General features: G+C 46.8%; 1 protein-coding gene across 2 annotated transcripts in view; it reads right to left on the bottom strand.

The window, feature by feature from the left end:
* The window catches only part of WBP1L (WW domain binding protein 1 like), a 59130-nt gene that overhangs the window by 28320 nt on the left and 18025 nt on the right, over positions 1–12785 (bottom strand). Inside the window, exon 1 of one of the 2 annotated variants that reach the window (XM_043925347.1) lies at positions 7553–7802. The exons of the other annotated variant lie outside the window; for it this stretch is intronic. Coding sequence (XP_043781282.1) covers positions 7553–7579 — 27 coding nt within the window. The 5' untranslated portion in view covers positions 7580–7802. Of the gene's footprint in view, positions 1–7552; positions 7803–12785 lie in introns of those variants that run through there. 2 annotated transcript variants of the gene reach the window in all.

Genomic DNA, 12785 nt, shown 5'->3' with positions numbered 1-12785 from the left:
CATATTGCTTAGAAAGCAGCAGGAAAAAGTACCCCTACTTCCTTCCTCTTTATTAAAACATCTCAGTTCACCTGCCCTGAGGCCTGTGGCTTGTGACTGCCTCCTGAGCAAAGTGCCGCATCCTATGCAGCAGTAGTTTTCCGCCCATCCTGTCTCCACCTTGGCTTATCAGCCCTAGGTACCTGCAGGATCAATCCCCGACTATCCACAGATGCAGAACCTACATATGCTGAAAGCCAAGGGTACACAGTTATTTTACATGGAGGACTTGAGCAGCCTCAGATTTTGCTTATCTGCAGGGCTTGTGGAACCAAACTCTTGTGAATACTGAGGGACAACTGTACTGACATATGGAGTCAGATAACTCTTTGCTGCGGCGACCCTCCTGTGCATTATAGTATGTGGAGAAGCATCCCTAGCCACTATTCAATAGATGCCAATATCTATACCCCACTCCACCCCTAGCTGGTTTTGCAACAATCAACAATGTCTAAACATTGCTAAAAGTCCCTTGTGGAGGGGGGAAATTACCCTCAGTTTAGAACCACCATTCCAGCCAAACTGAACCACACAACTCAGTGCAGAATTGTGTTTCATCCAGTCTTTGTCACCTGATTGTCCTTTGGGCTCCCCAACCACTCTGTAAATTTCCTAAGAGAAGGATGAAGTCAATCTCACAAGTGCACATCTCACAATCCAGCAAGGGATTAGACCCACAAAAACCTTCAGAAAGTACTCATCCTGGTGACTTGACGATGCAGTATCCCCACGGGCTGTTCCTCCCCCATGCTCCCCATGCCTCTTAGCTACGTTATACAAGCAGCAGCGCGAAGGAATCCTCCAAGGGTTAGGCCAGAGATGTGGCAATGAAATTTCACATGATGACTTGAGACGGACCCACGGCTCTCTGGGCGTACAGTAACCCAGTACAATCAGCCTAGCCCATCAACCCGGAATCTTACTCCCAAGACAGGGAAATGATTGCACATTCTATTTTTGTTGGCAGCCTATCCCAGCCTATCCAAGGCTTCCTCACCACACTCCAGAACCACACCCCAAGGAGTGGGAGGTCATAGGTATTCACACTACTGCCTGCTGGTGGGGGGGCGGGGGGAGGACTCAAGCATTTCCAAACCCTTGAAGAAAACCATACGACAGGCTGTGCAATATTTGAAACCATAACGAGACCATGCATCACAGTTCAGTGGTAGCTCCTGAGAACATGTGTGTTAAGCAAGAGAACCGAACAATAAAGAATACTCTGAACCCCCTGGAGAAGGAAATGGCAACCCACTCCAGTATTCTTGCCTGGAAAAGTCCATGGACAGAGGAGTCTGGTGGGCGGAAGTCTATGGGATTACAACTGAGCATGTGTGCACGAGGGTGGAGGGAATTGGGTTGGTAGCAATAAAGTGGTAGAACTAAAAAAAAAAAAAGAATACTCTGAACCCCTTGATGCAATGTCCAATGGAACCAACGTATTCTTTGCAACTCAGTCCCAGCAAACAATTCACCACTTGCAGGAAAAGAAGTCACTGTGTCACACTCCAGCCGCTGGTCTTCAAAGCCTGTCTCCCTCTCTCCTGAGATGTGTATTTTCTGCCACTGCCCCTCCCATCTCTTTCAGTTAAAAGAACAAGACAGGTCAAGCAAGAGACATCACACTGAATCTCCATTTTCAGCAACAGACGCCTCTCCTGAGGTAGGTCCAGCTCAAGTCCAGTTGAGCCGTTCACGGAGGGGCAATGGCTACAGAGCAAGCACAGAAATGGCTAAACCAGGTCAAATTTGCAGGACTGTTTCAGCTCACTGTCACTATAAATACACAAACAGAATCAAGGTTAGTGCCAAGGAGGAACTTTCATCTAGGTGTTAGGAAGTCAGGGCAGGGGAAGAAATTTTATAGCACAGTTTGGTTTTTATTCCCCCCAAGAAGCCCCATATTACTCTTTTCCTGGACTAAAATTTACCTCTTCAAGGAAAAGGGGTGGGAGGGGGTGGATCAAACTCATGGGATATTACTGGAGGCAGTGAATGTTTTCTTTGGCGCCATTCTGGGTAAAAGTTTCAAAATCAGCAGATACAGTCTTCTTTTCCACTGAGTTACTGTCCAGTCTGCTGGTTTCTCTTTGCTTTGATAACAGGAAAGTGAAAAAAAAAAACAAGCACATTCCTCTAAAAAAGCAGCTTCTTGCAACAGAGACGTGGCGGGGCGGCGTGGGGGTGGGGGGTGTTTTATAAAGTCACGTGAAAGGCTTGGATGAGAAACACCCTTTCTGTTAGGTGACAGTAGGGAACTGAGGTGTTCTATGGAGCTCTCGCTTGTAGTATTCACAGATTTTGACAAATCAGTTCCAATACGAGTTTTAGCTTCCACCTCTGGTAGTATAAACGAGTGCTGCCCTGGTGTCTGCTGCATCATATAAAGCCAGTCCCCTTCCAGCAGAGTCTCACTTACTATGTCCTAAGCCTGGTATCAAGGATAAAGAAGCCCACACAGGAGGGTAATGGTGACGGGGACACTCAACCCAGACAAGGAACAGGGCCGTGGGGAGGCGGTCTGGCAGCAGATTTGGTGCAGAAACGCTCCCTATGACATGCAAGAGCAGGACAGCACTGAAGACATGCGCCTCCAGAGTTACCACCGCCACACTGGAGCTCTGTGATCTCGAAGAGTTAACTTCTTAGTTTCAGTTGCCTCACAGGAGAAAGGAGATAAGAACTCCTACCTCCTGGGCTGTCATGATGAAATAATCAAAGTATCATGCCCGGCAGCATAGGGGTTAAATTAGAAGTTAGCAAATTCCCTCAGCCCTCTCCCTGAGCATGCCCTCCCCACTTGCGGCTCCATCACAACATTTCAGTGCTGTCCTTGGGAGTCCCAAAGATTTCTGACAGTGTCCAGGGAGTAACCAGGGTTCAACACTCTGGCTACTCTGTCATATTCAGCATCAGGCCACACAAGGGCCTAACACAAAACTTCCCTGGTGGTTTAGTGGTTAAGAACCCACCTGCCAGTGCAGGAGACATGGGTCTGATCCCTGTTCCAGAAAGATCTCACATGATGCAGGGAAGCTAAGTCCCTGCGCCACAACTACTGAGCCTGTGCTCTAGAAAGCCCATGCACCACAACGAAGAGTAGCCCAGGCTCAGCCCCACTGGAGAGAGCCTGTGCAGCAACGAAGACCCAGTGTGGCTAATAAACAGATGAATCTTAAAAAAACAAACAAAAACAGTAAACACCCCCTGTGCCTCTACCCCATACATTCCAACCTGGGCAGGGCCCCATGCCTGAACGGGCCCCAGACCCACTGCAGCTTCACTGGGGATGACTTATTTCAGTACCAGGGATCATCACACTTCATCATTGAGGACATCTCAGGGGACAATGATCCTAGAGAAAGGCAACATTCGAGGTGCAGAATATAAATTATTGTCCTGATGGATCTAGGCTGCATTCTAGCAATTAGAACTCACACTGGTCCTTCCACACACCTACTGTGCAACAACTGAGACCACTGGACTGTGCAAAGGACCACCTGCAAAAGCCACCTTTCCACACCTCTGAACCGTACCACTCCACTCCTACTGTCACTCACCGCCACCTGCCTAAAGGTCCATCATCTGTGACCTTGTTCTACGCCCCCTACCTGTGAGGACGGGGATAAACTTTTTACCCCTCTGTATCCACGATATGCTTTGAGTGGAACAGGTGCTCAATGCTTTTCAGATAGAGATGTTGGTCACAAGAATTTCCAGCATTATAAAATCAATACCTTCTGAATTAAACATGAAATAGAATTCATTCAAATCAGCAGACCAAGAACATTCTGTTGTAATCTTGTTCTTTGAAAATCAGTAATCCATCTGCTAGGTGGACAGGATAGATTCCCCCGTAACCAGAAAACTCATTTTCTGATCTTGCCAGATAAAGAAGGGATGGCATGCTCAACTACATGTTATACCTAAAATGTTCCATGTGGTGCCATAGCCCAGAAGTACAGCAGGTGATTCTCTTCAGAACTTCAGCCCCAATAAGCACAAAAATACTATTCTCTAGTCAACCCTGTAACTTCCGGGGGGTTATCTTAACTGTCCCTTAACTGGAAGAACTAACACAGCCTAAGGATTCCCTGGTGGCTCAGTGGTAAAGAATCCGCTTGCCAATGCAGAGACATGGGTTCAATCCCTGGGTTGGGAAGATCTCCTGGAGAAGGGAATGGCTACCCACTCCAGTATTCGCACTTGGGAAATCCCATGGATAGAGGAGCCTAGTGGGCTACAGTCCATGAGGACTGCAAAAGAGTCAGAGGTGCAGGATGAAACTTAGCAACTAAACAACAAGGCCTAGCTGCCCTTTATAGACACTGAATTCATGCCACACTCATTATTCGACTGAGGCCCCTCATGCTTTCCTTCCTTCTGTGTGTCATAAAGGACACCAACTTGCTGAAGCAAGGTCTTTGTCTTATCTCAGGCACACCTAATACCCAGACTCATGGATGACAGTGTCTTCTCATCTGCAAGAGAAGACAAAAACAACACTCCCGACCTGATCTGTCTGGAATGCTCATTCTCCAGCTCATATGTCTGGTAAACTCCTACTCATCCTTCGAGATTCAGACAAGAAGCACCTTCTCAGGAAAGCCTCCCATGCCCATCCCGCTCCCCAAGCCTGATGCTTTCCCACCCTCTGCTGTCCTAGTTGCTGGGGATCCTCTGGTTCAGGCTTAGCACACTGTCTTATAGTTATATCCAAGCTACTCAAGTGCAGGGAAGGGGGTGAGGCATGTGGGCCAAGTTGAGGCGGAAAATCTCCAAGTGTGGCTAGATATTACCAGGTCTGAATTACCTGGGGAACTTAACAGAAATGAAGATTCCTGGGCCCTGGCCCCACACCTACTGAATCTATATTCTAATCACCCCACTCCTAGGTGATTTTTATGCATTTGAGAATGACTGCATTAGAGTGTGATTTCTAGGAAGTAAGCACGGTGCTTTATTTATCCTTTGTGCCAGGTCCACGTTCATTAAGTGCAGTGGCATTATTCAGTAGATGCGATGTGCATGAGAATCTTTCACAGAGTAAAATGCAAAAGGGCACTCAGAGACACGTGTTTTCATTTCATCTGGTACCTGGGCCACCTAGAAATAAACTTCAGAAAATATGCCCCGGCGGGAGCAATGCATTAATCCAATTCCACTTTCATAGACACCAGTAGATAGCAAGGAAAACACCAGGCTTTGGAATCAGAATGCCTGGGTTTAAAATTTTTAAAACAAAAGAAACCAAACAAACAAAAAAAGCCAAAAACAAATAAACATTAATGACTGTTTCCCTAGCTAGCTGATCAACCTTGGACAAGTGGCTTACCTTCTGTAAGGCTCAGCACACACTACCAGAGAAACAGAATCGCAATCCACATAAGATAGGTGTGTTACGTGTATTAAGAGGGAAATAATATATGAAAGCATAGATATATCTGTGTGCGTGTGTGTATGTGTATATATATATATATATAAAGTATAATAAAGACTCACAGCATATATGTTTTGTATCATTTTCTTAAAAATAGAATTATCACCAAGTAATTTTTAGAAGGCTCGCTTTTACATAGGTCCAATAAAGAACACAGCTTCACTGTTAGACACAGAAACACTGGAAATATACAAAATTATGTTACCAAAGATACTCAGGGTTCTCACAGGCAAAGTTTGAATCACAGAAGGCTGGGATAGAAAGGGCCTCATGAGGTCCTCAAGTCCAGCCCTCTACCAGGAACCCATTCAGAAACAAGAACGTAGATTCATCCCTGCCGGGCAGCCTCTGAGATGTTCCCCACAACCAACCCAGCCCTTCATGCCATGCCACCCAGCGCTGCATCCTCTCACTTAACTGCGGAGGTTACTGGATTGAGCACGGATTACAGTCATCACTACAGTACGGATTACAGTAAGCAATGGCCTCCCAAGTCTCAGTCAACAAACAATGTCCAAATCCCAGGGCAAGAGCTCCTGCCATTAGATCCTCCACCTCTGTCTAGAAACCAGTCCTCTAGCTTCTTGTTTCTTTATGTTTTTACTAAATGTCTATTCTCAGTCAGCCAGAGTGCTAGTGTTTTAAATACATTCTTTCGTCAAATTCTCCCAATAACTCTTCCAGTAGGTTTTATTATTTTCAAGACGAGGTTCAGAGAAGTTATGCAGCCTCTGAGACCCTGCGGGGGAGCCAAGATACAGAGGCAGGTCTTTCTGGCTCCCCAGTCCTACTCTTTCCACTGTATCAGGCAGTTTCCAGCTGCTATTCCCCCGTCTGCTGACATAGCAGGAGATGCTTCCTATTTCCAACACTGCTCAAAATCCTCGCCAGGGCTTACTCTGCCCACAAGTCAAAAGGACAGCCTTTCTTGAGGGACAGAGGAGGTGCTCCAATAGGGTCCCCACTCTCTCTGCCTACCTCTGCATCAAAGGAACTCTGACCATTAACAAAAGCACTAATAGAACGCGTGGAGCTTTTCAGAAAAGCTCACTTTTAGAAGAATTTCAGGCCACCCAAGGGACACTCGAGCCCTTTTCTAAGAGTGACGTTAAACCAGCAGTCCCTAGCAGCAAATATACTTCTTTTCTAAGACTTCTGGTTTGATCACATCTGTGGCTTTTTCTCACCCAGGAACAGGCAGCAGGAGGGTGTGCGTCTGTCCCTGCCCCCACTTACAGCCACTGCTGATTACAGCTACACATTCCGATACAGACATGCCTCTCAGACCAAAGAGGGGGCAGGGGTGGCCTGATCTCAGAAGCCCTGGAACAAATAGTTGGCAACAGCTGTGTTCTCAGAAGACCGCAGTTGGTCGCTACTGTTTTCTCATTCCACACTAGGTTACCGGCTATAATTCAAGTGCCCCTACTTCAAACGGCAGCTCGCAAAGTAATCAAGTGTCTGCCACAGGGGTCTGCTGGCTTTGAAAACTCGATCAGGAAGACCAAAATGTGGTCAGTCCCACCCCCACCCCTCTGAGACATTCAGGACGTCCCTCAAACCCACAGCCCTGACCACAGGCTTAAAAGGAGAAAGTCTCTAAAAGGAGCCCTTCCCTATAAAAGAAGGACCCCCCCCCCCCCCAGCTCAGAATCTCTTCAGAAGCAGAGAACTGTGAAGAAATCTCTGCTAACTAACCCAATCAAAATGGAGAAGGAATAAAAGGGGTTTTGATCAGGAATCCTGCTGTGCCTCTCCCCCTCCCGGCCTCACCCCTCAACTGTTTCCTCACTAAGGCTTTGGCAACCGTTTTATGGTGTCTAATGGAAAACCAGAACAGACACCCCAGCAAGATCTCAGGGATATAGGGGGGTTAAGAATCCGGTGACTAGGGGAGTAAGGAGCAACTAGAAAGCAGGAAGAAAAGCCTGGAAAATTCTGTAAGGGAGCTGGCCTGCTGTAACTGCAAGACATTTTCTAAAACGCTCCCTCCACCCAAAGCAGTAGTGAGATAAGTAAGCTCCCACCCTCTTCCCTTTCCGAACCCAATCCCCGGACCACTGGTTCCATTACCTGTCTAAGACCCAAAAGGAAAGGCATCCTGCAAGAGCATCGTCCACACTAACGTTGGGAACAAAGGGCTTTTGAAAAATTAAGGTCTTGGAAGGAGCATTTCCCCTGGCGGGTCTGGTGCTCAGCGTTCCCGGTTACCCGGCCTTCCTTAGCAAAGAAGAAAAAGTAAACAGAGTTCTGGGACCAAGCAGGCACTCTTCCTCCTGCTCTCCTCGCTTCTCCCCCCTGCCTGGCTCCGACCCACCCCCACCTTCTCGTGACATATCTCAGACGCAGCAAAGCTGAAGCTGTCTGCCAAGGGGGAAATGACATCAGTTCAGGCACGGCAGAAAAAAACTCCAGACAGCTGCTGTAGAATACTGAGAAGGATGTGCTGCAAACCTATGAAGTCCAACCCTGGACCCACCTAGGACTGGAGCCGACAGTGAGACGGGGACAAGGCCGCTGCCCTCTCCCCTTTGCTCCCCTCGGCTCTGAGCAGGCTGGACTGTACATAAATCAAGGCTTTAACACTGCAAAGAGCTACATTTCTCTGAATAATGATGGGATTCTAAGAGCTCCCAAGGAATTGTTTCTCCTCCTTGGTTAAGAAAACGGGCCCAGGAGCTGTCAGTTTCACAGAAATTTTCCCACCTCTGCCAGAACCAGTGCCCAACAGTGCACCACGCCTGGCTGTTCCAACTTTCTCAAGGGATGGATGCAATTCAGAGAGAGCTGGGAGGGGCACCTCTTTCCCAGCGAAGGTAGGACACATTACCTTGGGTGCTGACCTCTCGAGCCCTTGCTCTGACAGGAGAGTTTATGTTTCATAAACAGACTGCATGTACAGGTGCCAACATCTTTCCTCACTTGTCTTACAAAAGGTACAACAAGTCCCACCGCAGCCTCCAAGTTGCCAGTGAAGCAGATCTCTATATTTAAACCGACTCTTGCTTCTGAAAAGTTCACTTCCTTAGGTTTGTCAGACTTTCTTCTCTAAGTGCAGTTTATAGAGAAATGGCTCTCTAAAGGCAAGCTTTAGTACAGGAAGCAAAGGCCCCGGGGTTGGCGTCCCCACCTGACTCTTCCCAGTCAGCGGTGTAAGCCAGCTCTTGTCTGGCTAGTGTTCCCTAAACAGCAGGTCACACTCACTCCCTCCAGCCATGAAACCTTTAGCAAAGACAACAGTAGCAAGGGTCTGTGTTTGGATTTGGACTTGGAAAAACATCTCACAAGGAGAACAATCTTCAGAGGAACTTTGTAAACCCAGTTACTTTCTAATAACTTCCTAGGCTGCAGATTAATGATATTTCCATCACTCAAAGCAAATATATCTCTTTTTATTTTCTGCAAGTTTTCTTTCAGCGATACTCAGCGAAGGCCCCCGTGGGACTGGCACTGTGCTGGGCAGACCCAGGTAAATCAGAAATGATTCTTGCAAATTATTATCTTTCATCTCTACTGAGGACAATAAATTAGCAGCACCTAACACTTACAGCAAGGTGACTTGCCAAAAGTACTTTTCAATCATTAGCGAATTCAGCCAGACACACAGTGTACTTGCTACAGGTCTCCCACTGACGGTCAAGGTCACATCGACTTTCCTGACAAGGAAATGAATAAGCCAAGCCAGCTGGGCCATTTCCTGGAGGCTCACAAAGAAATGACTAGCAGCCTCATTGCTATAGAGAAAGGAAGAGGGGTGAAGTGGCTTCTGCCACTGCAGGTGTTTGGGGACTAGGAAGCCACTCTTCAGCGAATATGTACCCTCAAGACGTAGTCATCTAGTCTAGCCCATGTCCTGTTTCTGCCCTCACATATAGGCTGAACTGCCAGTCAGGCAGGCCTGGACATTGAGACATATCCCTCTGGGGAAGAGAGAAGAGACAGCTTTCCACACACTCTTTTCATTTCCTCAAACGTAGACCATCCCCAAACACACCCAGCATTATTAACTCTGACAATAAGACTGGTGAAAAAGGCATCCTCAGCCCCTTCTGGGCAACTCTGCTCTGAACCTAACTGACAAGACAGCGTGACAGGCACAGCTCTGTGGAAAGAGCACACGGCGTAAGCATACTATTCATCCATTCATCCACACCTCCTGAACGCCCACAGTACGCCAGGCACTGGTGCAGGAGCTGGAGGTACCTCTGTGAGCAAGACAGTCAAGAATCCTTGCTCTAGTGGACAAAGGAAACTTTCCACACTTCTAAATAATATTTATCAGCAGTCATCTCTGATTAAGTGGAACTGCAACAAGATTACTAGAAATCCAAAGATAATTTTGTCAAAGTTCAATCTAAACGATCAAAATGGCAACACAGGCTTCCCAATTTCCTCGCAACCTAATAAATCATTCTTTTAAGGATGCTACTCAAGACAGTGTTTCTAATCAGCATTTGTCAACTTTTATCTTCTTACAAGATGATAAGATTCTGTGTACAAGGCAGCACTAAACTGAAAACAACATCATACACTCTTAACAAAGTGACCGCTGAGAATGGCATCTCCCTCACTGATCTACTCTTCCTTGCCCCTAGTCTCTGACCAACCCTCACTGAGCTCCAAAATCTGGGGGATGAGGAGAAAGAGCAGCTGAAATGGCAAATGCAGGCATTCCCAGGAAGGCAAGTTCACTTTTTGCCATGACTTACCAATATTACCACAACCCAGGGACAAAGTAGTCAATTTGGGGATTTAAGAGGCAAAATGATAATCAGTAGTTTCTATTAGTCTGAAAAAAGATTCTTTTATATAAGTGATCCAGTTTCATACATGGTGGACCAAAGCTAAGTCAAATCCATTTTAGTCATCTCCCTGACACAATGTAGAATTTGATTCAATGCTGAACTCACCAACTTAAAAAGGGGGGGGGAGAGGGAATTCTCTGGTGGTCCAGTGGTTAGGATTCTGTGCTTCCACTGCAAGGGGTACGGGGTTCCATCCCTGGTCAGGGAACTAAGATCCTGCATGCTACAAATCACACTAAACCAGAACTGACCAGGATTATGCTGTCAAAATGTTCTAGTTTAATAACTGTTTATGGCCCCGAGTCGTGACAAAGTAATGTTGAAACCCTCTGGATTAATTTATTAAAGAAGACATACTGCAACAGCTATACTTCCCTGATAGCTCAGTTGGTAAAGAATCCGCCTGCAATGCAGGAGACCCTGGTTCGATTCATGGGTTGGGAAGATCCACTGGAGGAGGAATAGGCTACTCACTCCAGTATTCTTTGGCTTCCCTTGTGGCTCAGCTGGTGAAGAATCCACCTGCAATGTGGGAGACCTGGGTTCAATCCCTGGGTTGAGAGGATCCCCTGGAGAAGGGAACGGCTACCCACTCCAGTATTCTGGCCTGGAGAATTCCATGGACTGTATAGTCCATGGGGTCACGAAGAGTTGGACACGACTGGGCGACTTTCACTCACTCACTCACTGCAACATAATATATGTTCATAGCTAGTGAAATTCATTCCTTCACTATAGTTGATTTAAGAATCTTCTGGCAACATTTTCCTAGGCAGCCTTTGCATTTAAAATCTTTAAAATTATGAGAAAGGGCTTCCCTGGTTGTTCAGTGGTAAAGAATCCACCTGTCAATGCAGGAGACACAGGTTCTATCCCTGCTCCAGAAGATTCCACACGCAAAGGGGCAACTAAGCCTGTGAACCACAACTACCGAGCCGGTGCTCTCGAGCCTGGGGGCCACAAACACTGAACCCATGAGCTGCCACTACTGAGGTCTGCATGCTAAAAGCACACTGCATGATGTGCTCATCAGTAAGAGAAGTTACCTCAATGAGAAGCTCATGCACTGCAGATAGAGAACAGCCCCTGCTCACTGCAACTACAGAATGCCTGCACAGCAACCAAGACCCAGCACAGCCAAAACTAAATAAATAAAACTTTAAAAATAAATATTTTAAAAAAAATTCTGGGAAAGAGGCAGGGAGAGATAAGTTATTTGCTAGTACTGACAATGAAACCAGCCTTTATGTTGAGAACTTTCATTTAACCAACATCTCATGATCCCATCATGTAGGTATTAATAGCCTTACTGCTCAGATGTAGAAACTGAGGCATATGGAGACCTGCCCAAGGTCACATAGCAGGCAGAGTAACAGCAAGGATCTCAATGACGTCTCTGGCTCCAAAGACTCTTTCCTTTACAATAATACAGGAGTCATGCTATTAGACCAGAAGTTACCAGTAAAGCAAAAGCCAGAACTGAGGGTCAGCTAAACGCTAAGCAGACACTCATGTCCCTAGTCAGTGCTCTGGAACCCTGTCTGTAAGACTGTCACTTAACACTGGATCTGACAGTAGTGTCCCCAAGGATGGGGTCAGGGCCTCCCATTCTGACTGACTTTGGGGCCTGAGCTCCATGAGGTAAAAGACTGGGGCAGTCCTAAAGTTCTCAAAAGTTGCCAACATGCAACCGGTCCCCACACAAGGAGCAAGGTGGCATGGAAGGTCTTCCATGCCTTGGATCTCAGGTAACCTGGTGAAGTGTTCATTGGCCAGCAGAGGCTAAAGGAGACTAGGGCTGAGGGCTCTGAGTTTCTCATTTCGCAATGAAGGAATCTGAAGAAAGAGGGTTTTGTCAGAACAGGATAGCAACTGCCAGCTTCCAGGGCAGGAGGTAATCTCCAGACCTAAAGCCTTTTATTTCCAGGCGCTTTGAGTAGAGGCTGCGATGCAGACACAGAACATCTAAGATAAAAATAAAAGACCTTTCTTATCACTCTCAGGCTGTGCACAAGCACATTTAAATGCCTTCGAGTTCTGACTCAAAAAATGCAAAAATGAATACTAACCCAAACCTCAGATTGACAGGACTGCCACAATCAAAGTCAAACCAAGATGTCCTGTCACGAATGTGAGGCTGGGCATCAATAAAAGGATCCTGAAGTAATTATTTTGGGGAATGCCATGGGACGAATTCCAAACCCAGAACAAAGATTTGCAGAACCTTGCCAAGTAGAAATGTTAAGGACTGCTCAGCTGCCAGAAACCAAGAATACTAACTTATCTGTGTCCTGGGGCTGGACAAAGGCAGACAAGGAGCAAGCCTGCCGAGGCAAGGTAACACACCTCTCCTGGGTTCCGACAGGGACAAGGAGTTCTACAAGGCACAGGGCTTGTTTCTTCTACAAGGCCTCCGTGAAAACCCAGGGATGCTCTCCTACTACTTTCCTGAGTCTTCCCAGAAGTCGGCTGGGTAAACAGCCCTCAACTGCAGTACACAA

This window comes from Cervus elaphus, chromosome 15 (genome assembly GCF_910594005.1).
Source record: "Cervus elaphus chromosome 15, mCerEla1.1, whole genome shotgun sequence".
NCBI lineage: Eukaryota > Metazoa > Chordata > Mammalia > Artiodactyla > Cervidae > Cervus > Cervus elaphus.
The sequence above is the reverse complement of the archived record's forward strand: the minus strand, read 5'-3'. Positions and strand labels throughout refer to the sequence as shown.